The 26,701-nt window shown below is 36.4% G+C and overlaps 1 protein-coding gene across 1 annotated transcript; it reads right to left on the reverse strand.

Moving 5' to 3' along the window:
• Positions 1 to 5,598: 5,598 nt before the first annotated feature.
• Positions 5,599 to 19,421, reverse strand: LOC108672107 (calcium-activated chloride channel regulator 4A-like). The gene is made up of 16 exons (XM_018159730.2): positions 19,142 to 19,421; positions 17,796 to 17,971; positions 16,784 to 16,905; positions 16,016 to 16,169; positions 15,221 to 15,314; positions 14,693 to 14,811; positions 13,817 to 13,928; positions 13,081 to 13,347; positions 12,336 to 12,478; positions 11,722 to 11,875; positions 11,211 to 11,426; positions 10,713 to 10,946; positions 9,947 to 10,073; positions 9,327 to 9,461; positions 8,835 to 9,065; positions 5,599 to 8,110 (listed from the first exon to the last, which is right to left on the reverse strand). Exons 1-16 carry the CDS (start codon positions 19,328 to 19,330, stop codon positions 7,137 to 7,139), a joined length of 3,447 nt encoding a protein of 1,148 aa, XP_018015219.1. The 5' UTR covers positions 19,331 to 19,421; the 3' UTR covers positions 5,599 to 7,136.
• Between the last annotated feature and the right edge of the window lie 7,280 nt (positions 19,422 to 26,701).

Consider the following 26,701-nt stretch of genomic DNA (forward strand, 5'->3'; position numbering starts at 1 on the left):
CTTTGGTGTAGGGATGGATCTTTGATTGCTGGCACGCAAGGCAGTTGCGTGACCATTCTCTAATGTTTTTATCCATTTCAGGCCAGAAATATCGCTCTTTAACCAGCTTCACTGTTGCTTTAATGCTGGGATGGCTGATGTTATGTAGGCTTTCGAAGATAGAACGTCGTGCTGCTGAAGAAACAAAAGGACGCGGGCACTTAGTTGAATTGTCACAATAGAGTAGAAGGTCTTGATCCAACGGAAATGGTTTTAGGCGATCGACGAGTGGTTTTATTTCTTCGTCTGTCGACTGTTGACGTGCCAGTGCAGGCAGATCAAAAGCGTCAAGCAGAACTGCGTTGGCTGGCCGTGAAAAGCAATCTGCGACTATGTTGTCAGATCCTTTTATGTATTGTGCGTCATGGATGTATTCGGTGAGTACGGATAGGCGTCTTTGTTGAACGTCTGATTTAGCTGGGGATAAACTCTTGAATGCGGAAGGATACGGCAGAGTTCTGCTTCGAACTGGGCGGCCCTGTCAACTCTTGAAGGATACGGCAGTTATTTTTGTTTGGCCACTTGCACCATGGTTTACACGCACGAGCAGCCTCTGCAAAGTACAAATGCGCACGGCAGACTTTTGGGCGCTGACGAGGAGAAAACGGCTGCAGACCAAGAGGTTGAAAAGAATTGTTTTCCCGTTGGCGTCGTGGCGCGTAATCTTGTGGCTTGCTCTGCGGCTGGATTGCGGCATTGACCCGTGTCTGCACTTGCTGGTCAGAAAAAGGCATCAATTGGTCTGCCAGCGTACCTAGCTCTCTTAGTGGAGTTTGTTTCTGCGAAGCGATGATAGGTGCTATGTTGGGCGGAAGTGATTGGGCAAACTTATGCCGAACCAGTTCTTCTCCTACTCCAACTTGATCGGCGAGGGACTGAATCTCCTGAAGATAAATGGATGGCCTGCCCCCGAAAGTTGTAGTCTTAATAAGTTTTTCAAAAATTTCCGGCTTCGTAGCTTCGTACTGACAAAGAACCGCTGCTTTTAGTTCCTCGTAGTTATTAGCGTCAATGATTGCAGCTGGTAGTCTGGCTAGAAGGGTTGGAGGCAACTTAGTCAAGGCAGTGCAAAATTTTGTAGTGGAACTGGTTATGCGTTTCACAGTGAACTGAGCCTCCAATATCTTGAAATAGATAGCGGCTGTTCCGTCGGTCCATTCCGGGACATGCACTTCACCAACGGCACAAACACGCTCCGTGTTCAAGTTTGTCTCCTTGCCCTCCATGCCTTCGTGTTGAGGAGATCGACTCTGCTGCAGCCTCCCACAAAAGATTATGTTGCCAAGGTATAGGTAAATCATAATTTTATTACAAAATGAAAGTCGCAAAATGTCTTAACACTACAAGCCTATATCCATTACACAATTTGTAAGAGCAATGAATGAGTCTCACCATGCACCTTCACTTTGTTGTAAGACGTAGGTATCTTGCCCTGAAGGTTTTATTGTTTCTTCGTCTAAAACTTTTTTGCCAGAAAAAGTTTTAGTCATTTTTTTGCCTTCGTCTTTTTTTGCCAAAAAATATAAGGAAGAGGACTACAACACCGGACTTTAAGGCGTGGAGCCCTACTAGACTTTGATAAGTAAATGCAAAGACTTTGACAGAAAAACGAAAAAAACATCTCCATTTTCATCGTAGACAAGCGACACAAGATCAATAAAAATAATTTGGAGAATATAATGCAATGAATGCAGCACCAAGCTTCTTCCTTTAATGTCAATGAAGAAGTGACAGTGCGTGCAAAAAAAAAACGAATACAGCACTTAGCTCTCCACATTGCCACGAACGATAGCAATGCGTGCAACACAAAAATTAGGCTTCGAGCCCTTTTTGATTGACGCGAGCTGCGGCAGTTCTAGCGGCTCACGAATGCAGCAATGAGCCCCTTGAATGACCACAAATTATGTGTTTGCGTGTAGCACGAGAATGCATTGTCGAGACCCTTAGATCTCCCCATCTTCGCGAATCATTGGAGTCGCGCAACACGCTAATGCAGTACCAAGCCCCTTAGATCTCCCGATCTTCGCGAATTAATGGACTTGCGCAACACCAGAATGCAGTATCATGCCTCTTAAATTTCCCGATCTCCACAAATTATTGGAGTGCGTGCGACACGAGAACGCAGCTCCGAGCTTCTTAGAACAGCACGAAGTATGGGATTACGTACGCCCCACAAATGCTGCTCCGAGTCCCGTAGTTCACCACGCACGAAGTAAATGGATTGCGTACGCCCCATAAATGCAGCCCCGTAGTTCACCACGAAGTATAGTATTGCGTACGACCCACAAATGCAGCCCCGTAGTTCACCACGAAGTATAAAATTGCGTACGACCCACAAATGCAGCCCCGAGTCACTTAGCTCACCATGAAGTATATGGATTGTGTCCGCCCCACAAATGCAGCCCCGGGCTCCTTAGAACACCGCGAAGTATGGGATTACGTACGACCCACAAATACAGTCCCGATCCCCTATAGTTCACCACGAAGTATAGGATTGCTACGACCCACAAATGCAGCCCAGTAGTTCACCACGAAGCATAGGAGGGTATGCCGTATGCGACCTACAAATTCAGCCCCGAGTCCACAGTTCACTAAGAACGTAAGAAGTATAGAATTTCGTACCACCCAAAAATGCAGCCCCGAGCCCCGTAGTTCACCACGAAGTGTAGGAGTGCATGCGACACGAGAATGCAGCTCCGAGCTCCTTAGTATATGGATTGTGTACGCTCCACGAAGTGTATGGATTGTGCACGACCCACAAATGCAGCCCAGTAGTTCACCACGAAGTGTAGGAGTGCATGCGACACGAGAATGCAGCTCCGAGCTCCTTAGTATATGGATTGTGTACGCTCCACGAAGTGTATGGATTGTGCACGACCCACAAATGCAGCCCCGTAGTTCGCCACGAAGTATAGGAGGGCATGCGACACGGAGGGTGAGCGTTTAAAGGTGTGCGGCGGTAGGAACGAGTGCGGCAGGTTCCCCCTGAGACGAGCAGAGCGCTGCCACGTGGCGGGCAGGACTTTGCTATCGATCGCGACGCAGCGCAGAGAGCGACGGCAGCCACGGCAGAGCTCTCGATTGTGTACGCCTCTGACGCTGGGCTGTTTCTCTGGAACAAATTCAATCTAATGGTAATCAGTTTCTGAATTTTAAGGTCTTCGGTTCTTGGTTAGAAGAAATTATGAGCCATGGAGAGAACCGGCCGGGACTAGGAGTATAATAATTATTGGAAATTGATTGGAAGCAATTTCGGCGATACAATTAAAAACAATCTTTACAAAATAGATTGATTTATTCTATGGAGTCGGTTCAATCTTTTAACACGCAAAAAAGAAACGCATGCATAAATCAATTGTCGCCAGATAACAAGTTAAATAATATCAATGAAGGTAAAGAACAAAGAGAACTTGTAAACTTTCACTCGTGTACATTTTCTCCTGGATCACAGCATATTTTTTGTGAAACGAATGAAGTTTATTATAATGGCTTTCCGGTAACTTTTCACACAGGAATCAAACCAGAAAGAGAGAAAAACACGAGTACCGGTTCCCTTATTTTCCGCGGTTCTCCCCCAAATTGTTTTCAATGTGCGACATGCTTATTCGATGCCATCACCTCGTAAAATGTCCTCTTTAGGAGAACAGATTTGGAGGAAGCGAACCTTGCTGTTTCTCGCTGTAGCCTTGTACCATTTTCAAAATTGGTTTCAGATCATGCTTTTAAATTCAAAATTTTCCCAAAAAACACTGAGTTTTAAAATTATATTGTAAAAGAGATTGGTAGGCATGTTTCCTGTTTATAAATCACCAATCGTAGTGTCTGATTTGCTAAAAAATATTTCAATTGTGACAAAATCGTTTAAACACCAAGAAATTGACAACAATTGGAAAGCTATAGTTATAGAATGGACAGAACGGGAGCTGCATGTATTCATTAAATTTTCAGCTGCCAGAAAAACTTTATTAGCAAATAATATAGCTCTGTTTATGATGCTCTAATTACACGGGCCATTGAGAGGTCGTTTAGAGAGGTCGTGAACGCGGCGTTTCTAATCAACGGAAGCATTCAACAGTTTGGCGTTCCCATTCGTACATTGGAAAAACTGGTTTCCGATACTCTTTTAACGCCACTTTTCCTCGGTATGAACGCAAATTTGGTTCAAGATATAAAGTAAATAGAACTCTTCTCTCATCAGTAATATTTTGGTCACCAGTCGGCGCGTGAACGTAGCAGTAATCCCGTCGGTAACGGCTTTTCGCCGTGGCCACCAAAATCGATTCTCTGTTTGGCCGAGTGTGCACGCAAGAACCTGTGGATTCATTCACTTGGTCGTTAGTTCAATAAAATATTTTGTTCCATCACTCACTTGAAGTTAGAATATAACGGAATTTTATGTACGTCGTAACAGAAAATTTACCATAACTTTAGAACAACCAAATTAGATATGAATAAACAGAAAAAGTTAGCCATAAATTAGGTACCACCGATATGACAAATTTTTTCAGCCATTTTGAATAATATAAAGCGCTTTTTTACGAATATTAAAATTGCTCCAGCATTTTTAAACTTGCTCCGAAACAATATGCAATTTTTTTCTATTACATCTGCAGAGTGCAGAGGAACTCCACAGGCATCATAAACATTTCGGTTGATCAGGCGATTATAATATATGCTGTTTTTGGAAGGAAATGGATAAAAGCTTCCTAAATTGTTTCAATATACAATTTTCTTTCAAATACTCCTGATTACTTCAATACAGCAAAATTCCATAACTCGTCTCCAACTCTCCATTGATCATTGACACTGTAACTGTAATTAATTATCACTGACTCCTGTGTGGACCGTTTTATTCGGGTTGCTGGGAAACTAAAATTATTTCAGTTAAATAATATATTCTGTTTAAATGATTAAAATAAGTGCTCTTATTTTCGTATTTATAGTTAGGTGGACTTGATAGGGATGTGAAATCAATCCACAAATTTATAACAGTTATTATTCGAAATATTTTTCTGAGGATATTTATCTCAAAGAAAACGACAACTATAGAAAGTTTAGACCGTAAACTAAATTATAACATTTTTCTGGATAATTAGGAACATAACATAAACACTAATAAATGTTAACAACCAAGGTTAAAATGACTGCCAGAAGTTAATAACCGTGAATAATGAAACCAAATCTAATTTTTTCGTAGCTATATAATTCATTTGGTATTATTGCAGATTAACTACATCCAAAAAAAAGGGTGTTTTTTTTTAATTATATGTTTTTTGGGGTGTAGATTACGAATCTGAAATCCATTTTTGGAAATGGATTTCAGATTCGTAATCTACACCCCAAAAAACATATAATTAAAAAAAAAACACCCTTTTTTTTGGATGTAGTTAATCTGCAATAATACCATTCATTTATACATTGAATCAACTTTACGGTTCTCTTTATTTACTTTAAAATAATTTTGAATTTAATGACTTGAACTCTCGAAAATTAAATGTTACGTAATAAATTCTATTAATTTCGCATGCTCATGCAGAAGAAGGAAAATGAAACGTTGAATGAGCTTTAAATAGGTTACAAGAAATGCTCATAAAATAAATTTACATGAATCATAACTTTTACTATCCAACGTCATGATCAATTTATAAGTAACAGAGGATAACTTTTTTTTATCAGAAAGTAGAGTTTCATTGAAAAATAATTGTAACATTATGTATATTGAACTGTCAATGAGGATTATTTTTTATTCCTGTCGGATTCTCATCTGTGGCTGTTACGCTCGCACTTTATCATATTTTGTAAAATATAATTCATAATTTTGACGAATGAGATGTCATAGCTTAACAGAATTTCCGCGAATGACGTTTAGGCAACAATCAAGTTAATAATAAGACAATTTTTGGGGCCAATGATTGTGCAATAGGCAGAAGCCAGGTAAACTAAAGAAATGAAAAATTTTAAATTTCTATCTAAGCCACTTGCGAATGAACTGCTTCATTGTCAACATACATTCAGCATTCATGAATAATTTCAGTTTATCGATTACTGTTCATTACTTAGGCAACTTCCGTGACATTTATTTAAGAACATAGCTACCCGATCGAAATATCTACAATCTTAATAGGCTTAAAAAATTTAACTAAATACAGAATATTTTAACCTCAACGACGCCTATCAAAGCGATATTTATTATCATAAAGCTCTATCTAATCCAGCACCCGGCAATAACATACTTAATATTTAGGAAAAAATTGTCTACTTCATTTACATTGGTGGAAAATTTTTACAATTTTTTATTCGTAGCTTAAAATTAAGATTTTTGAAATCAAATCAAGCGAAGCAGGAACCGAGATGAACACCTACTTCTTCACTAATATGTAATTATCTTAAAAATACGACTCATTATTGAGGAGGAAGGCTACGTGGATGATGAAATGAATAACTTTCAAATGAACGAAAGTCAATCATTTCACCCGGATCTAAAATAATGCATTAGCGTGGTATGAAATAAAAGTATCATTAAATACAATAAAATAAAAATGAAATAAAATCATTTAGTTTGTGCTGGTGTTTTTCGTGATTAATTCAATGAGTTGTGATGAATTTGCAAAATGGTGAACGGACCTACAAAAAAAGTGGTTTGCGGAATGGATTTCGTTTTTTATTGAAGTCTAGCATGGGTGTCTGGGACACGTAAAACATCACACGTTCTCTCTCACCGCATCTCAGAATCAACGATCAAGCAACGTAGAGTATTTATGCATGGATATTAATGATAAAAATTGATTATTTGGAGATATAGAGCAATCACTCGTTTGACTGTACTGAATTGAATGCCTGATCGACAAAATTAGATAAAAAATGTTCATAATTATTAAGAAATAATTTACAGTTGAAGTTTATATATAATTGTTCTATTCAGATGTTCACGATTGTCGCATGTTAGCTTAGAAATGCCAGCATTATTGTGGCTAGAATTATTGCTCGAGTCGATAATTCATTTCTGCATCTGCTGCTGAGAGGCGAATGATCTCTGCAATCATGTAATGTCAATGCGTCTTCAAAGTAAACTTGTTCATGTTTGCTGACCGAATTCTCTACACAAGCGTGTTCAAATTAGAAGGACTTGGCTTGCGTAGTTCCGACACAGACGCAGGTCGCCTTTGGTCGTAACCGTAAGGGGAATCGCGAGAATTGGTCGAATAATCCGGTAGACTTCCAGCCTGTTTTGGCTCCATGTCAAACATGCCAGAATTTGAATTATAATTCGGGTAGATTGGTAGTTGAGACGGCGAAGGGGAGGATTTAAGTGACTGGGCGTAAGGCGTTCGAGCGTGATCGGTTCTAGCGTCATTACCGGGAACTGGAATGCCCACCTTGTTGATGGGCAGTGTGGTTTGAAGGGTCGAATCACGTAGGTCGTAAGGCATGTTGAATTTTTCGAGTTCACGGGAACCATAAGACGCAATGCTATCGTTGTCATTTCGATTTCTCTGTCTTGGATTAGGAACAGGAGCTGGTTTCTTGGTGGTTCCTTCAAATCCTTCGTTGGTGACTCCACCTCCCGCTTTCTTCGTGATGGATTTCTCCGGCTTAGTGTACAAATCATCGATGCTGCGAATTACTTCCACACTCGTTGGCCTCTGACTTGACTTCGAAGGAGTATCTTTGGCGGTGGTTTTCTTTTTGTTAGACGATTTGGAACAGGTGAGGCACTGCCATAACCCGGTTTGCTGCCTTCTGTCCCAATTACAACACAAGTATATGATCAGCACAATAATTATCAGCAAAACTACAGCACCAATCGTGATTCCGACGATCGCTCCTGCCGATAAAGACTTCTCGCCGGCGCTGCAGCTGATCAGATGCTTCACGGAATTCGATGTAGGACCAACAGCACCGAGCTCGTCGAAGGCGCTGATGTAGTAGTCAAGATACAAGTCGCATCCTACCGTATCCTTCGATAAGTCCAGGCTCTGTCTTGAGCCTGCAGCAACTATGCCGCTGCGTGTTGAGTGATTTCTACCCTCCTCGGTTGGGCTTGAAAAAGTTGTCACTATGTATCCGCTCACTGGAATTAGAAAATTAAAAACAAACTTCATAGGAGGGTTTAAATGGCGAGGAATAAGCAATTTAACATATTAATATCTAAGTACAATAATTCAATAACAATTTCATGCCGAGTCGAATTATTTTCGCTAACATGCGCCTAACGTGCGAATAATTTGATTTCAATATGATTTACATTATGTTATAACTTTATAGCAGAAACTTTATTCGTTCAGTCGTTTAGCTATGTAATTTTGCCATCTGTTGGACCAGTCTTGGACGAGATTAACGTTGCTCAAACTATTACAAATTAGACAAGCGTTAAAATATCACATTCTACAAATATTTCTTCACACTACAAATCTTCAATGGCTCGTCCTCAGCAAAATTTAATTCAGGAAAGAATCTTTGTGACCAGGATCCTAGGAAATGTGAGTAAAATATCATTAGTTGGTACCTCAATCATTCCATTATCTGCATCCAGAACAGTGCCGGGCGACGTGATCGGAGGTTGCTTGATAAATTAACGTTCAATAATTAAAAAATCAAGTATCAAGTGATGTATCAAAAATCAAGTTAAAATCAAATCAAGTTAAATCAAGTAGGGATTTAACTTAGTTACCAGTTCCATGATCCAAGTCAGCCCCGGGCGTCGTGAACGGTGTCCGCTTGATAAATTAACGTTCAATCAATATAAAATCCAGTACGAATATTTTACAACATAATTATACATGTAATTTAATTACCAGTTCCAGCATCCAAGTCAGCCCCGGGTGCCGTGAACGTAAGTCGTACGGCTGATCCAGCAGTGGAGGCGCTCAGGTCAGAGATGGACCCTGGAGGCAGGTTGGCCGGTAGAGGCGATGTTACGCGGCCTCGAATGGAAGACTTGAAGTCCAATTTTGGAGTCACCGACAAGGTTGATGGAAGAGGTAACGATGAACCGCAGCAAGACAGTGGCGGGTCTAAGGCTTCAGCTGCGGAGGAAGATTTCTTTATCTAATTTATCAATGTGTAAAAAATTTTTTTCAAAGATTTTCTTAGCTCAATAGGAGCCCAGATATTGCACTTGTACCGTTATATTCTAATATTCTATCGTTTTGTTTATTCTTCATGAATACTATTTTAGGTTTCTTGAAATCTGTCTCCCCTGAGTTAGAAGTAAAAGTATGTTCAGTGGACATAAATTTAGTTATTTTGAATCATCAAATGTTTTAGAAACAATTTTATTCACTGACAAGAATCAGGCAGGAAAAAGCCTTGTCCAGAGGCGCTTATTTCCAGGCTGAGTTCTGGAGTCTGGATGGATGAGTCGTTGCCGCTGGAAAAAGCAAGGAACGCCGAGTAGATTCCATCGTTGCCAGTGACATCCGCTGAAAAATGTGTGTTTAAATTATTTTATTTCGTTCCTAATTCAAATCCATAAATATAAACTTGAAAATCATCCATGAATAAAGTGTATGATGTTATAGAAAAATATGGAAACCTGCTTGGATTATGGGAGCAATTTGAACATTAATTTGTCTTCATTTTTCATCGCCATTCTATTTTAATGTTTACGTTGACGATGAAAGTAAAAATTAAAGTTGTGTGATACACAGTAAAAAACAGTGAAAGTCGAACGATCAAAAACAGAGTTATAAACTTAAAAAAAATTCACTCACATACAGAAAAAAGTTTGAAGGCCAATAAACTGAATTAAAAGAGAAAATTGGATTTAATTGGAGGAGAGCTTGAGATATTGAAAAGCAACACCCTTCTGTAAAAACAAAAAAAAAGTAATGGAACGCAGATTTAGGCTAAAGAAAGAGAAACGGAATCAGTAGACGAAAAATAACATTCACCACAACAGTCTCACCACCCGTGCCAGTGTCCCTCATGACGATGTCGGGAAGTTGTGTTCCAGGCAAGCCAGCCGTCGAGTTGAGAATCGTCAGGGCCAGCGACACTCTGGCCCCTACCACCTCCCGACCATCAACAAAGACCTGCAATTCATATGCAAATTATAATGGAGCGTTTTTCCAATTTTTAGGATTCGGTTTCACAATAGAGCGGAAAAGTTATGGATGTGGACATCCACATGTGCATGTCTAAAATCTTGCGCTCATTCTTTTTTCACTTCCGTATCTTTTCCGCACTATCAACACACCGAGAACCAAGAGTTGAAAAAGCCACTCTAATATACATGCTGCAAGAAGGGAAACTTATTGCTGCTTATAATCATCGATCGAACAACTCAAAATTTATCACAAACTAGGTAACTTTCAGTGAATGATAAAACCCAGATATTTTTCTTGGATTTGGTTAAAATTTAAAATTAGTTGGGAAAATGTCACTTGAATGGTGAATATGATTTGTATTGGCCAAAACAGTCGAACTTAGTGCAACGTCGAGGACTGTGGAAGCTTTTCAAAGAAGAAAGTTTGCTCGATATGAAATGAATTCAGGCCTTATGTCGCTATAAGAGAGATTGACTTCTTATTCGGCTGAGGAAACTTTAACATAGGTGTCTTTCTGGAATGGAGACAATATTTTTTGGCGATTTAGGAACTTTTTTTTTAAATGCCGGTAAAGAAAATTCATCTAGATTTTAGATGAAAAGCGATCACGGAAGCATATATCACCTGTGCGAAGACAGCTGGTGCAGATGTAGCTGTAAACTTCAGGTCACGGGAGTTCTCAGACGTCCATATGTATATTCCATTTGTTTTATTCAGGTTTACGTCGACATTGACAATCGAGCTTTTACCCATGTTGCTGATCGTAGTAGGTGATATGACTGCAGCCTTGGCCACAACTTCAGAATAGATAGTTTGTGCGCTGGTAGCATAGTGTGATGTAACGTCGATCTTCGAAGGCTGTAACAGTAAGAATGCTGTGGTTTTATCTTAATATATAGCTTCTCGTTGGCTACTTGAGCCAACCGCTCACCGAGTAGTCGGTTCTGTGTCAAATGATTATGAAAGAAATTACACAAAATAGAAGTTTTTGAAACTATTATTTAATATCAAATTAGGATTGCCGGTATATTTCAAACTGCTTCAAAAAGATATCTTGTAACTGTGATTTAACGGGTTGCAAGTTCATACGTCGTATAAATAGTGCCCTTTACATCAACTTACCAAGGAAGAGCAATTGAGCGTACTTGAAGAGTCAGTTTGCACGTCATACTGCAGTTTCGTGCAATCAGCACCGGCGTTGGAGACATTAATGGATTGAAAGTCTTTCGGGTAGTACACGCTCACCAAGTAATTGTCAGCCGCAACCGAAGGGTCTATCGTGAAGGACGCCGAACATGTCTTCGTATTTCCCGTTAACGAACAAGCTTGGGAGCTCAACTGTGAGTAAAGAAAATACTTATATCATAACATTAACATTATTCCTCAATTTGGAAAAAGTAATTTAGGTTGAACTGAAATTGCTTACTTAAATTTTGTTGAACACCGTTATTCAACTGATGTCGGGCATCATCTTTCTGAAGCCCATTATCGGCAAAAAATTGACGAGCCTCGGCATATTATGAATTACGAATAAATAAATGAAATGGGAAAATGTTTCTTTGCTCAAGCGCTTTATACTCCGACCGATGTGAGTCGTAGTACAAAGTGACAAAATCTCTTCACAACAGCTCACCTGTGTAAGTTCATCCACTTGGTTGTTGGAGAGAATTTGTTGCAAGGCTCGACTGAGTTCCATCCGCATGACGGCTTGACATTCGTCATTGTTGAGAGCCTGTCTAACCGTCAGCACCGCGTCAGATCCCGTCTTCTGCGAGAGCGACTCGTACCTGGTTCCCAAATTGGTATTCATAAAAAGTAATATTAAACGGAGTGTAACAACACATTTTCAACTTATTCTTCATAACACTGAAAAATATTCATAAACTCTTGAAATGTTATTAAAAGAGACTTGTAGTGGACTGAGGTGTAGATTCTCGTTTACCTACTGGAAAATCTCTGATCCATTGGGGTACATTTCCCTCTATTCCCAAAAACTTTACGCAACAGCTGCTCATGCGGAACACTGTCAAATTGGTGTATATTCAGCTAGTTGATTTAGATCCAATTGACTCCAGTACTTAGAGGCGACTAGCATCAACCGCTCGAAGAAGGAGATATTGAATCAGTCACTGTAGTGTTAGGTTCAATGGTATTTAATATAATATATACCATTATAATGGCGTAATATGTACCATTAAATAATATATTATATACCATATAATATTATACCATTTGGTAAATTTTTACCAAGCAATATTTTGGCCATCATGTGAGTAGAGCAGCGGCCACACAGTGTTAAGTTCTGCCTTCGTCGCCACGTCGTTCACGTCGTCAGTTTCGTCCCGTGGCTTCGTGATCAACAGAATTGCTCCTCCTGCGCTGGGTAGGAGCTGTAAGAAAAACAATTTAATATTTTATTATTATTAATATTAATATGTTATAGTTTAAATATAATGATGACATTTACGAGTCAGAGCATCATATTACTATGGTTTGTTTCATGGTATGCTTCAAATAAACCAAGATAATATAGTTATGATAAGTAGACAGTATTGACAGTACTTGTAGTTAAGGACAATATTACAAATACGATTCCATTGATTTAAATCACTTTTATCAGGACCAATGAAATGGTTTTGAAAACCTTCCACAATGACAATATCAAGATATCTTTTTCAGGAATTATGTAAATCGTGAACCCGAGCAAAATTAATAATAATATCACAAACGTGTCGAACTATCCGCTTAAATTACATAGTTTTTAGCTGTAAACAGTTTTATTGAAACTAATTATAGCTGTAACACATCTACATACCTTCAAGGCTTTAATTTTATTTATCGCCAAATGAACCTACTAACTAGCCGAGTGTTAAAAAGCGCTATATATATATATATACCTTTTATATTATATATTTTTTTAATTTAAGAACTCCTACAACAGTTTTCCCCAGGTAAACATGTTATCCGGAGAGCAATACATAATATTGCTTACCTGTGTCGCTTTTCCAAGAACGTTTGCAATAGATCGATCGGTAGAAGAAATAGGACGCGCTTCTTCGAATGCGACTTGTAAGGCATAACAGATAGTTTGCTTCACTGTGGAGTTCAAAACAACGAGCTCTGACCCGAGTAGAGACTCGCCGACGAGCGATACTTTAGAATCTTGGAAGAGCAAAAGGCCGAATGAAATTCCATCTTGTAAGTAGGCTTCGAGGGCTTGGCATATCCCGTCCATTACGTATTCGAATTCATATCCATGCTGAAATAAATAAAATTAGAGGTGAAGTAGTTTGAAGCTGGAATTGCAGCAGCCAAAGACAATTTTTTGTAGAGCATTGTTAGAAGCTCGAAATCAGAATGGGACTGAGAAATTAGGCTGCAAAAAAATGTATCGAAGTCTCGAATGATGTTTCGATGAAATTGCTTATTAAGCTCAAAACAAGAAAGACTGCTCGGTAAAACTAAACCTTAATATCGGTGTCTATTTCCGTGATACTTTTTCCGTTACAGTGAGAAAATAGAATAAAATTTATCACATTTACAAAACTGTAATTCAACTTATGAATGTTTTAGCGGTAAAAACCGATCGGCGCAAATAGTGAAGAATAGGAATAGCATCTGGATTAGAATAATAATTAAGTGCGATAAATTATACAAGATAACCCAAAAAATTGCTGACAAAAGTATTTGGTGTGGAATAACAATAGCCTTTATATTAGCGATCTTACCTCTACCATTGGTTTAGTGAACTCCACAGCCATAATTATCGATGAAATGATTGGGTTCACTCTTGCCACTACAGTTTTGATTGAGGGCACCGAAAATGATCCAGTAATGGGTCTGAAAATCGAAATGTAAACGGTTAAACTAATAATCATAATATTTAATTAATTTATCATTGGATGATCGCAAGTTGAAATTTTTTTACAAATTAGGCGAAAAATAATCTAGCAATTTAGCTTAATACCTTAACGCATAGTGCTAATAATTATTAGGGCTGGAAAATCGTGAATTGCAACGCATGTAAACAATTCTAGGATTTAATGCTAAACTATTTTCCATGTGCAGAAATTAGACATCAGAGATAAAATTGAATTCTTTTTTCGATCAGAGTAAGAGGATGGGATTTATTTGTACCAGCTGCATTATATACCTCAGTTTTAGTTGTATCTTTTAAAATTGTTTTTTCTTGCTGGAAGGTTGAGCTAGGAGATCTGTTCACGAGCTTGTGAATTAATGCTGGGAAAGTTGGAACCTTATTGCCAGCATTCAAATAACACGCATACAAATGTTGTATCGCATGCACGGAGTTAGCCCTTTACCGCCGTATGTCACTCTCCGGGAACATAACTTTCAGCTTAAATTATACGTAAACTATTAAGTCTAGCAACCTGAGAACGTTTGTACGCAACAGAGAACATTTTAAAGTTGTACGTGGCGGTAACCATCAGTGCAAGTTATTTTGCGCTCACTAGAACGTATCCTTTTTGGGAAGTAGGCGCGTGACAATATTGCTCCGGTTACTCATGTCAGGCGGTAGAGGGTTAATATAATATTACCTGACGTTGGATTAGGTGGTAAAGGGTTAAATAATATAATATTACCTGACGTTGGAGTCATTGTGTTGAAGGAAGACCTCCATGGCGCTGAGGCCAGCACAGAGCAAGTTCTGCTTCGTCGGCAGATGTTTGTTGTGTGTGGCAGCGGTACACATCTTAACCACCTGCAACGAAATATATTTTATATATTATATTATGTTTTTTATATTTTATATAATATATAATTATAATCAGGAAATAATTGATGGGAAGATTTCGAATATTATGAAAATTATATCTCGGGAAGATAAAAATTTCTGGTTTTGTTGAGACAGAGTTAGAGATTGACCTGCGATTGAATCTACGAACAATTATTATTTATAAATTTGAAATTCGCAAAATGAGAGTAGCAAGCAGGAGAGAATAGCAAGTGAGTATAAAATAGCATAAGTGTATAACTTGAAGCCTATCTCAAAGATAATCATAAGTATTTCATTGTAAAAATATGAGAAGTTAGGATTTTTTAAGAGTTTTGGTTGAACAACCTATTTATGGCACAGTTTATCCAAAGAAAGAACAAAATTCGCAACTCACATTCGGCAAATGTGGTACCGATAGAATAGACGAGGTCTGGTTTGTATTAATTTCGGGGTCGATTATGCAATCTTGTTCGGAACTGCAGTCTGACCTGGGAAAGTGACAAAGTCTCATTCACATTTGATGAAAGTGACACTACGAGTGGATACATTTTTCCTAGATGGGAACCAAACTTTTGAATTTTGAATCGCCAGAGATTTACAAAATCCTCGATGAAAATCAGCGACTGGCTCTTGTTGGTGCGTTCTTTCTTCACTCATTATTTACGTCGCAAAAATAGAGATTATGAAAGCGTCATAGACAACAATGAAACATTATCATACCCTTGAACTATGGAGAATTTATTGAATAAATATAATTATATTCATTTCACTCACTAGCATAAAATGAATACTGGAAATTTATTTCTTCCTTCATCACGTCTTTAACAGCTTAACTTAATTCGTAACATATACACTGTAATTATTATTTACTCCATTCGTGAATCGGTGTTCACGGTGACTTTTTTATTTCTTTATTTTATGCCCTAATATTTCTTGGTTGAATGATTAAAACTGCGACTCATGTTTACCAACGCACGTGTGAAATTTCAAGCATTTTGAATTAGGGGCAATAATAATTTCATTTAAGTTTTAGTAATAATTTCAGTAAATATTAATTTATGGTAAGATTTGATGACAAAAATTAAGAAGTTTGTTTGGTGTGTAACACGCATTTAGTTATAATTTCAGTAAATATTAATTTCAAATAAGATTTGATCACAAAAATTAACTAGTTTGTTCGGTGTCTAACAGAGAGAAGGACAGCGGACTGTCGACGCATGCGTTGGGCAAGTAGGAGCCATCATAGGATGCGTATCCTGGAGGGTGGATGGAGTCCCCGGCATGGCCTTCTTCATCCATCACACCCCACCTGAACTTAGCCCACTCCTTCACCAGGTCACGCGCTGTAACAATAATTATTATTATTGTTCTCTAGCTCATTATTCAACACTTGGGTTATTTTCAGCTTATTTATAGATATCCTGTCTGTAATTTTATAGATTTTTTTATCAATCGGTTACATCCGAAAAACGTATCTGAAACAAAATTTTTTAGGTAAATTGTGATAAATATTTAACATTTATTCGTGAGCGCTGGTAAATTTTAATTTAATTTTGCGCCGTATTTATATGAATATCGGCCTAGCCAAAATTGTACGATTTGGATACTATGAAAGTGTTACTAATTCAATACTTTCCAACTGAAAAATTTTTATTTGCGATTAATGTGTTAACGATTCGGATGATAAAGTTTTCGTTGCTTCTAATTTCAAAAATTTAATCTCTGGGTAAATCGATTCTAGGTAGTAGAAATTACATATATCCAAATTCTACTATAATTTCAATTAATTTTTATTGAATTTAATTTTGTGTCTTCGATTCAAAATAGACACTCGGGCTTAAAATTCAAGGCAAAAAATTCAGAGCTAAAAATTATTTCAATACTTTAAATAACAGAACTTGCGTTTAGAGAAAAGAGATCACTACAGACTACGACACTAAAGAAGTGTATCACTGACCAGCGTAAGTATTGTTCGCTACGCTGGCCGTAGCCATGGAAATGAAGTCACCGCTCTGGCCGCACTGCCGCGGCTGTTGCGTCCAGATATCGTCGCCGAAAATGCCGTGTGTCCTACCCATTCTGTGTGAGAACGTAATTGAAAATTAGTATTATATTGCAGCTTAATAGCTTAATAACCAAAATTAATGACCAGAGCATTCATTGATTTAAATTTTGAAGATCGAACAATTCTTCATCTGGCGTTTGTTGATAGAAAGGCAGGTTTAAGGAATTGAAAATATAAACCACGTCAAATTAAAAAAAAAACAACTAGCAAGGATTGGCATGTTTTCAAAAAGTATGTAATTAATTGTAAATGTCATTGGTTAAATTTCTGAGCAGCTGGACAGATGTTAAAATAATTTCCCATAATGTGTCCATGATAGATACACAAATGTTCATTAGTCATTGACGAATATTGCCCAGCTCTTTCTCATGCTTAATTTGCTACTGAAAAATGTCTTTAACCATTTCGGAAGTGCACAGCCACCGAACTTATGAGGATCTCAAATAATAAGCAAGGATTATCCATCCCGTGCAACGCTGGGCTAAAGTGAAAAGTATCGCGGATTGGCGCACGAAGCGCTCTTATATTTTTAGGGAGCCTAATTGTAAAAATTTTAATACAATTTCAGACTTCAAATCTGAAATTTATACAAAAAAATAATTCAAACTCAGAGATCTTCTTCTTAATCAATTCAAGAAAACAACGGCTTATTTTCGTATTTTGGAATTGGAACCTTGGGTTTAATGCCTTGGGTCACAGTGGGCTATGTTTGCATATATGTTCATTCCTACCGGGAAAATGACGTCGAAGCGACACTGAGTTAACGTTGAAGCAAACAAAAAAAAACACTGTTTCAAAGCTGATTTAACGTCAGATATCTGGTGGGAATAAATGTTTATAGACAATTATATAATGTTTGTAGACAAATAAAATGTTTATAGACAATTATAGGAAATTTCCTGACCTGATAGGAGCTCGAAGGTACGAGTATCCAGCGGGCGCTGCTGCGGAGAGCGACTCGTTGAAGTGTCTACCGCAGGTCTTGAAGTGCGAAGGCAGCACAACGTAGAGCTGCTTGTCGAAATACAAGCGGGACTCCGTCATTTGGAAGAGCAGGCCTGAGGCTTCGTTGAACGCTGTCTGAAGATACAAGAGGAAAGAAGAAAGTTTGTTGTGCGGCCGGCATTTTATATTTCTTAGCGCATTTTCTCATGTATGGAAAAATATAACTCAGTACTCACTGCAGTGAGTGACAGAGAGCGCGTTTTTCTCGTCGACGAAAACGTGGTCACGAATGGACGGACGGACAGACGGACAGACAGACGGACGGACATGACGAGCACAATAGCGCTTTTTTCCATAAATGAGAAAATGCGCTAAAAAGGCGCTATTGTGCTCGTCATGTCCGTCTGTCCGTCCGTCCATCCGTGACTTCACGTTTTCGTCGACGAGAAAATGCGCTTTCTGTCACTCACTGCAGTGAGTACTGATCTAATTTTTTTATTATGCATCACGATTAGATGAAATATCGTAAATTTGATGTCACCGGAAAATAGTTCTAATAGTTGGTAATATCAATAAATATTTGATTAAAATTGTGTTGCATAGATTAAATATATATTACTGTATTCGAAAATAGAAAAAATTAATCATTCAACTCTAATAATCTGTCTTTTAATTACGTTCGATCAGATTTAATCGAGTTACGACAATTTCAATATAGATCAATCAATCTCGAGATTTTTCAATCGAATTAAAACAATCTCGATCAATTCCAGCTAATAAAAATCAAATTCCAGCTAATACCAATATAATTCAGAAGTTCAAACAATTTTAATCAGCTTCCTGAAATTTCAATCAAATTCATGCAATTTTGATTAAGTTCTGGCAATTTCACTAAATTAGATATTTCAATTGTTTCCATTGGTGTGGGGAAATCTTTTACAATGAAACCGTTATTTAAATTATTTTTTAATTAGCCTGATTTGTTGGATGGTTTAGTACACCAATTAACCGCACCTTGAAATCCGACCCTGATATACATCAAACGGCAATAGGCTCATTCCCTTGAATTAATGATTACGAACAAGTTATCTAAATGATTGATTTATTAAGAACTAATAAATATTGAACTTAATACACAGATATCAAACTATACATTCAAACAAAATTGCTATCTAATGGTATGGACTTCATAAAATTTAGCGGGAGCGGCATAATTTACTATTATTTATTTTAATATAATAAATTTTTTAGGAATATATAAATTTCAAAATAATCTTTAACACAAGTTAAGAAAAATGACTTCACCTCAAGGTTAGCAACGGCTGCCTCGCACTCGCTCTCAGGTACGTCTGAACGTATAGCGACGTACACGTCTTTGTAGACGTTGTTCTCAACGGTGACGCAGCCGACCGAATGCGAATAAAGTGAAATAGAAATATAAATTATCGCGAGTCCTTTGAAATACAGGCATCCAAGTCTCGTCTTTTCCTCCATTTTATGAAGGAGAATTGTACTTTCTTCCGTCTGCGTGAATTTTGTGTGAATTTGACTACGGGTGCTGGGATAAATTATTCTAATCAAAAACTGGAAATGAAAACGTAAAGTGTTCAACGATTATAGTATATGCATAGCAAAAACATAAACGGGGATTAATTAAATAATCACAGAGTCAGATTTGATTGAAAAATGTAACATATTTTCCACATTTTAGAATTTAACAGTTCACTTTTTTTATTGTCAGTCGAGATTAATAATCAAAGTCTATTATCACATAATTCCAAGTTTCAAATCCATTCACCACACAGTTAATTGAATGTCTGTGAACATTTTAAATTTAATTTTTTGGAAACTGGTCATTGCCTATAAAAACAATTATTTTCTGTTCACATTTAAGGACACTCGAGCGAGCACCTATTGTCATCTGCATTTTTGGAAACACTTTGATTCGTATAAGCTTGTGATGACCAGTCATATTTCAATGATTAATTTCCACGATTTTCACAAAATGTCTGTGAATTCTACTAACAAGTATAATTAAGCTAGTTTAATTTTTAGGAAAAATTGTTCTTTCCCAACATATGAGATTGCCAAGCGTAAAAGAAGCTAAAAATCTGTGGAGAAGCTCTTTCATTTCATCCCCACTCAACTTCCTACACATACAGTAACAATTCACATTGTAAAGTGCATACGAATAATGAAGAATTCTCACTTAGTGCACTTTCTGTATCACCTTCACGTTGACTACTCGAATGCGGCTAGGGGAACTAGAGCTCGGCAGTCATGCATATCTAATCGGGCTTATCAGCAGTTTTATCTTAACAAACAACGCTTCTTCTTCTGCAAGTTACGCAGCTAAACGCTCTTTCTCATGAGGCTAATTAAAAAAATTCATCAATTAAAAATCGATTATGTCAACGAAACTAAATAACCTTCACACTTCTTGCAAAACTGTCTAATTTCAAATATATCATATTAATTCGTTAGTGAAACCCAAGCAAGTTTCTGATCTTTATCTTAATTTTTTGCTCGTTATTTCAGTGAACTATTCAAGTATTTTTACCCGTATTCATTCATCATTTCTATATTTATGGCCTGTTTTAAGATTGAATGGTGAAAAAAGTTTCTTCAAGAAAATTCTGTATTTCAGAAAAACCACCACGATTTCGTAGATGAAATTTTTAATCATTCGTAAATAAGTAGACTAATAGGAGCAATTTTCAAATGGCTTGTAATCTTTTATCAAAAAAAGTACAGAAAAATCACTAAAACACTTTCATAACAAAAAAAAAACAGTATTAAAAGGTAACATTTTAATTATGTTATTAATAATTTTTTCACCATTTCAATAAATTTACATTGACATCACGCAGTTCAATCATTCACACGGTCCTTTATCGTGACTCAGCCATCGAATGTCACACGTGTCGGCTCGGCTTTTGATAAGAAATGTCAACGGAAACTTTGAACTCACAATGCGGGATAATTTTTTTCAACAGTCACAAATATTTGGGCGAGTCAATCCAATAAATTATTTCAAATGTTACTGATTTTTGTGCGAGTCAATCCAATTACTCTGGGAACCGATTTATCTATTGAAAAATTTTCATGATATCAGTGACAATGGTTAAAACATGTAGGCTGGTCAGCCTAAAGTAATATTTGGGCGCTATGTGATTGAGGTAATAAGCTGCATGCACGAAATCTTATATACTCGTAGACTCATAATAATAATGGATATTAATTTGTCAAAGCTGGTTGTGTGGAAATTACAATAAATCTAATGAAAAAATGATTCACAATAATCAGGTGAAAGCGTAATAGCTCTCTAATATAATCATGTTCACTTAGCTGAAAAACATTAGCGCGTTTTTTTGTGATTTTAGGATGTGTTATTAAAAGACAGATTTAAATTTATTAAACTTACTGATTTGGTCCTTTGAGAAGTTGGGGTGTGACTCAGACAATCCTTTATGCCCTTAATATTTAGCAATGGCCTTTTTCTTATTCATGATCGAGACCGATGAATACTTTGCACGCTCGCTATCAGATGATAAATGCAATAAAAGCTTTTGAAAGAGAGAGCTGAAACTAGAAAGTCTGTGTTTAATTAACATAAAATTGCGTCGGTTATCACAAGAAATCGGTTTTGTTTCAAGGCTAAAATTACCGTCTTATAGTGAAAATTCAGATTTAATGCCATTCGACTTAAAATGCTATATATAGGTGTATATGCTGGTCTGTTAATTCAATCGATTGAAGCACAATAATTTTATATCTGGGAAACAGTACATCAATCTTCTTAATTATTACCATCTCTATTAGGGTATATAATATAATTTCAACGGAACCAACCATAAAACAATTCCTTCTAAGACCAGTCTTACTCTGGCAGTTAACTATCGTTAGATATCAGGCCAGCGTTATCTTATCGCAAGCTTCCTCGCTTATCAGCACCCGGACCTCTTGCTTCAGCCTGACTCATACAGTCAGTACCATTAAAACCTACGGCTTGAACTGAGGTGTCATACTTTTTTGAGGTAATAACATTTACATCAAATGCAATCACAATTTGTGAAAGCAATTCTTTATTATTTCGGTAGATTGTGCTCGTGTATTTATGTCAAAAACTCTGTTATTCATGTTTTGTTTTCTCGATTTTCTTATTAAGTTGAATCCATTTTCAAATGAACAGGAAGGTGAACGATATTAGATGAGTGAGGTACGCTTCTTAGTGCGTCCTATGACGCATTTCAAAAGCTCCTTATATCATAGACTCGATATAATTTTTGGTAAGAATGAACATTGAATATTTGAACATTTTGCGTGAAGTTCTACAGTAAAACTTCCGACGATTTGAAGACGCCACAAACTTTCAAACGATCTAATTATTTCATCTCTTGAACAAACAGTAAATGAAATTACCCAACGTGTATTTTGATTCAAATATAAAATCCTTCTCGAGTCGAACATGAGCATGAATGTCTATGAATTTTTAGTAGTCTCTCTATCTTTGTCAACAAAACTGCTTCAAACCTAATTTTTGCGAAAATGCTCAACTGTAAAAACTTCGTGTGTAAAAAATAAAGATGAACAAAGTTGCTACCAGAGTGACACTGTCTGTATTTTATAGAACAAAATGAAATTTCTCTAATAATTTTTTCTTTTCACCAGATCTACACAAATACAAAAAGGACCATGGACGATAAACTGCAAGGAAGGGTTAGTAATTGAATTACTTTTCACTAGTTGTGTTTGTTCAAGCATAAATTGCTGTACATGAAAAACAATTCATAGGGCGTGAACGAAATCGGTAACCATTATAAAATAATTAATATAAATGTTGGTTTTAATAAATGTTATTAGAATAGCCTTCCAATGTTAAAAACCAGGAATACTTTACTCACTTTAGACCGTATTTGATTATCAAAATGATTTCCATTGTTGAACATTCGTTACCAGTTTCAGTCTAACACTGAAAACGGACTTAATTCTATACATAAACTTCTTCAACAGATAAAACAGCGCAAATAATTTTTAAAATAATAGAACTATATAACACTGCCAGAAATATATATCTAAATATAATAATTTCCAATGAATTTCTATTGAATTTTACAGCCGGAGATCGGGCAAAGACCTCTCATGAAAGACTCAATTCTAACCATAAACTTCTTCAATCGATAACACAACGTAAATAATTTCTATAATAATAGAACTATAGAACACTGTAAGAAATATATATTTATATACAATAAATTCCAATGAACTTCTATTGAATTTTACAGCCGGAGATCGGGCAAAGACCGCTCATGAAAGACTCAATTCTAATCATAAACTTCTTCAACCGATAACACAGAGCGAATAATTTCTATAATAATAGAACTATAGAACACAGCAAGAAATATATATTTAAATATAACGACTTCCAATGAATTTCTATTGAATTTTGCAGCCGGAGATCGGGCAAAGACCGCTCATGAAAGACTAAATTCTAACCATAAACTTCTTCAATCGATAACACAACGCAAATAATTTCTATAATAATAGAACTATAGAACACTGCAAGAAATATATATTTATATACAATAAATTCCAATGAATTTCTATTGAATTTTACAGCCGGAGATCGGGCAGCGGCCGCTCATGATCTTCTCGTACTTGGGCTTCTCGCTCTTCATCTCAGGCTTCATAATGACAGTGCTGGCGTACGCGCCTACAGACTCCTACCTCATGGTTATGATCCAGGAGATCGGCGTCATGGGCTTCCTGGGACCCATCGTCTTAGTTATTGGAAGTAAGAATTTAAAGTGATTACAGTAATAACGAAGGGATCCCTGAGGTAGTTTTCTTCTTAGTTATTGGAAGGAAGAATTTAAAGTGATTTCAGTAATAACGTAGGGATCCCTGCGGGTTGTTCTTAATTATTGGAAGTGATTACATTAATAACGAAGGGAACCCTGAGGGTTGTTCTTAGTTATTGGAAGTAAGAATTGGAAGTGATTACGTTAATAACGAAGGGATTTTTCAGGGTTGTTCTTAGTTATTAGAAGTAAGAATTGGAAGTGATTACAGTAATAACGAAGGGATCCCTGAGGGTTGTTCTTAGTTATTGGAAGTAAGAATTTAAAGTGATTACAGTAATAACGAAGAGATCAGTGAGGGTTGTTCTTAGTTATTAGAAGTAAAAATTTAAAGTGATTACAGTAATAACGAAGGGATCCCTGAGGGTTGTTCTTAGTTATTGAAAGTTAGAATTGGAAGTGATTACATTAATAACGAAGGGATCTCTGCGGGTTTTTCTCAGTTTTTGGAAGTGATTACATTAATAACTAAGGGATCCCTGAGGTTTGTTCTTAGTTATTAGAAGTGGGTATTGAGAGTGATAATTTTCTCATGGAATGAATTGATGAGATAGCTATTGGAAGTGATTATTGGTAGGTACTTGTATTACTATAGTGACAGGATCTTTAGGCCTCTTGTTATTGTTTATTACAAATTAGTATTAGGTGTGATTATTTATTAATGAAAGGATTACTGAGACTTACTGAGAGGAAACGGTTATTTAAGGTGATTTTTTTACTTTTGGAGGTCGCATTGCCCATTGTTACGGTTGTTAGTACATAACAATATTTGATTCCAGTGCTGTATAAAGCTAGTGTGTCGTGGTTCAATTGTTTGTTCGTGATACTGGACAATAGTATGGTGTATAATTATTATCTACTTGTTGTGATTCATCCTGATGGTCATCAGAAACTATGACATATTAACAATTTACTTACTATAAAAAATTATTTATAAATTTGATCTCCAAATCCTGATTTATTGAACATGAATGCTTTTAGACTTGAAATTCACCTTGAATAAAAGTTCACTGTTCAGGTAGTCAGACAATACTTATAATGAAATGAGGCACACGAAGGGTTATCAAATACAGGTTTTGTGTTAATTAAACAATCATTTTGCACATGAAAGGTTATTAAATACCGGTTTAGTGTTAATTAAACCATCATTTTGCACATGAAAGGTTATTTAGTATCGGTTTTGTGTTAATTAAACCATCATTTGTCACGCGAAAATACCGGTTTTCTGTTAATTAAACCCTAATTTTTATTTCAGCCATTATGCTTCTTGTTGCGATCTTCTACTGCCTGGCTGACTGCAGACGAGGAGATGACTACGACGACGGCTACAATTAAAAGCATTTATCATAATTATTCTGTTCTTATCAAAAAAATAAATTACAATTATGACTCGATGCTTGCACTTGGAAAAATTAATGGGAAAATTGTCCGAAATTTTACACACTTTCTACACGTAAAACTGATATGCATTTTTTTCGGGGGTCAGGGGCACAAATGCTAAAAAGTGCGTCGTTATTGGGACAATGAGCCACTCATTTCACTGGGTGTGGATGGAGATATGAAACAAAACAGCAAATGTTGACGAAAAAATCAGCAGAAATTTTTGAAATCAGAATGGCGTTAAAAAATATTTTCTCCTCACTGACACTCTGTTCGAGGTTATTAATATTATAAAAAGCTATTTACATGTAAGGAACTTTCAATATGAAAATAGTACGATGCGTTACTGATGAGGTGTCGCTTGAGCAATTTCCCTTTCAAAGCTCTTTTTTAATCATGTAGAAATCCCTCATTCTTTCTGTAACTTTATCATTAATTTTAAAAACGTTCATACACATTTTCTTCCATTTTGTCCACTAATGCGAATACATTTTTCAAGTTTTTGGTTCTTCTTCTGCAACCGTTTTTCAAAAATTTTATATTACCAGCTAACAAAATTTTCTAGTACCGGTAGTAATCGATTTTAAATGCAAGAATAAATAGAATTCTCTGATTAATTTTTACTATTGATAAACACAACTATATCAGCTTTAAGATGTTTTGGAGGTATCTTGCTTGTCTTAATTTAAATATTATATAAGTTGGCCTAATATTAATTGTCTCTTCTCGATTTCTTGCGATGTTTCAGTCTGATTAAATTAATTATTCAAAGTTAAGTAGCAGTTCAAATCAATGAGCCTGTTATATAAAATTTCGACTCATACATTCAAATTTGTTCCATATTTTAATTTTTCGTTTCTTAGAGAATTTTCTTATGGAAATCTACGCAGCGGATTGATATAGACTGATAACTAATTTAAATGGATTAATTACAAAGTTAAAAAAAATTCCGAGTTTCACAGTTATAGCCGCTGTATCAACAATACCAAGGAGTACATAGGTTGACTTTCAGCTCAGTTTTAATTGATTTAGTAATGCAACAAAATGAACATCAAAAGTCTCGTGATATCCAGTCTTCATGGGTAGGTTTTCCCATGCGTTGGTTTCCCTAAAACGAACTCCGGATACCTGTAAGATTTTAAGGTTCTAGTTAAATCGTAGAAGTAATCCTAGTCTAGTCTAGGATTACTTCTGCGACGAAATGTTACGGGATTTTGTATGCATTCATTCAAAATGGCGAGATATTTTAGAAAATATTAACCAAACTGATATTCAATCATGCAAAGGAAGTCTATCAAATTTCTATGTGTGTTCACAATAAAAACACGAGAACGATTGTCGGCTACTATTGATATCCGTAGTTAGAACCCAATCTTCTTGAAATTTCTGGTAACCTACAAATATAGATTCTAAGTTACTAAAATATATTTGTACCACTACCTTTTATCGCTTTTTCTCCCTAAAAAAACAAATGTTGAAGCGTTAACGCAGAATAAGCAATAAATATTACGGAAACACAATATTTTTTTCAACTTTGATGCGTTTTTTAGAACTTTAGAAACCCAATAATTTTTTTAGAACAGAACAGAACTGCCGAAAATATTCTTTTGTGTTGGTCTACAAG

The sequence above is a fragment of the Hyalella azteca genome, unplaced genomic scaffold (assembly GCF_000764305.2).
Source record: "Hyalella azteca isolate HAZT.00-mixed unplaced genomic scaffold, Hazt_2.0.2 contig17652, whole genome shotgun sequence".
NCBI classification, from domain to species: Eukaryota; Metazoa; Arthropoda; class Malacostraca; order Amphipoda; family Hyalellidae; genus Hyalella; species Hyalella azteca.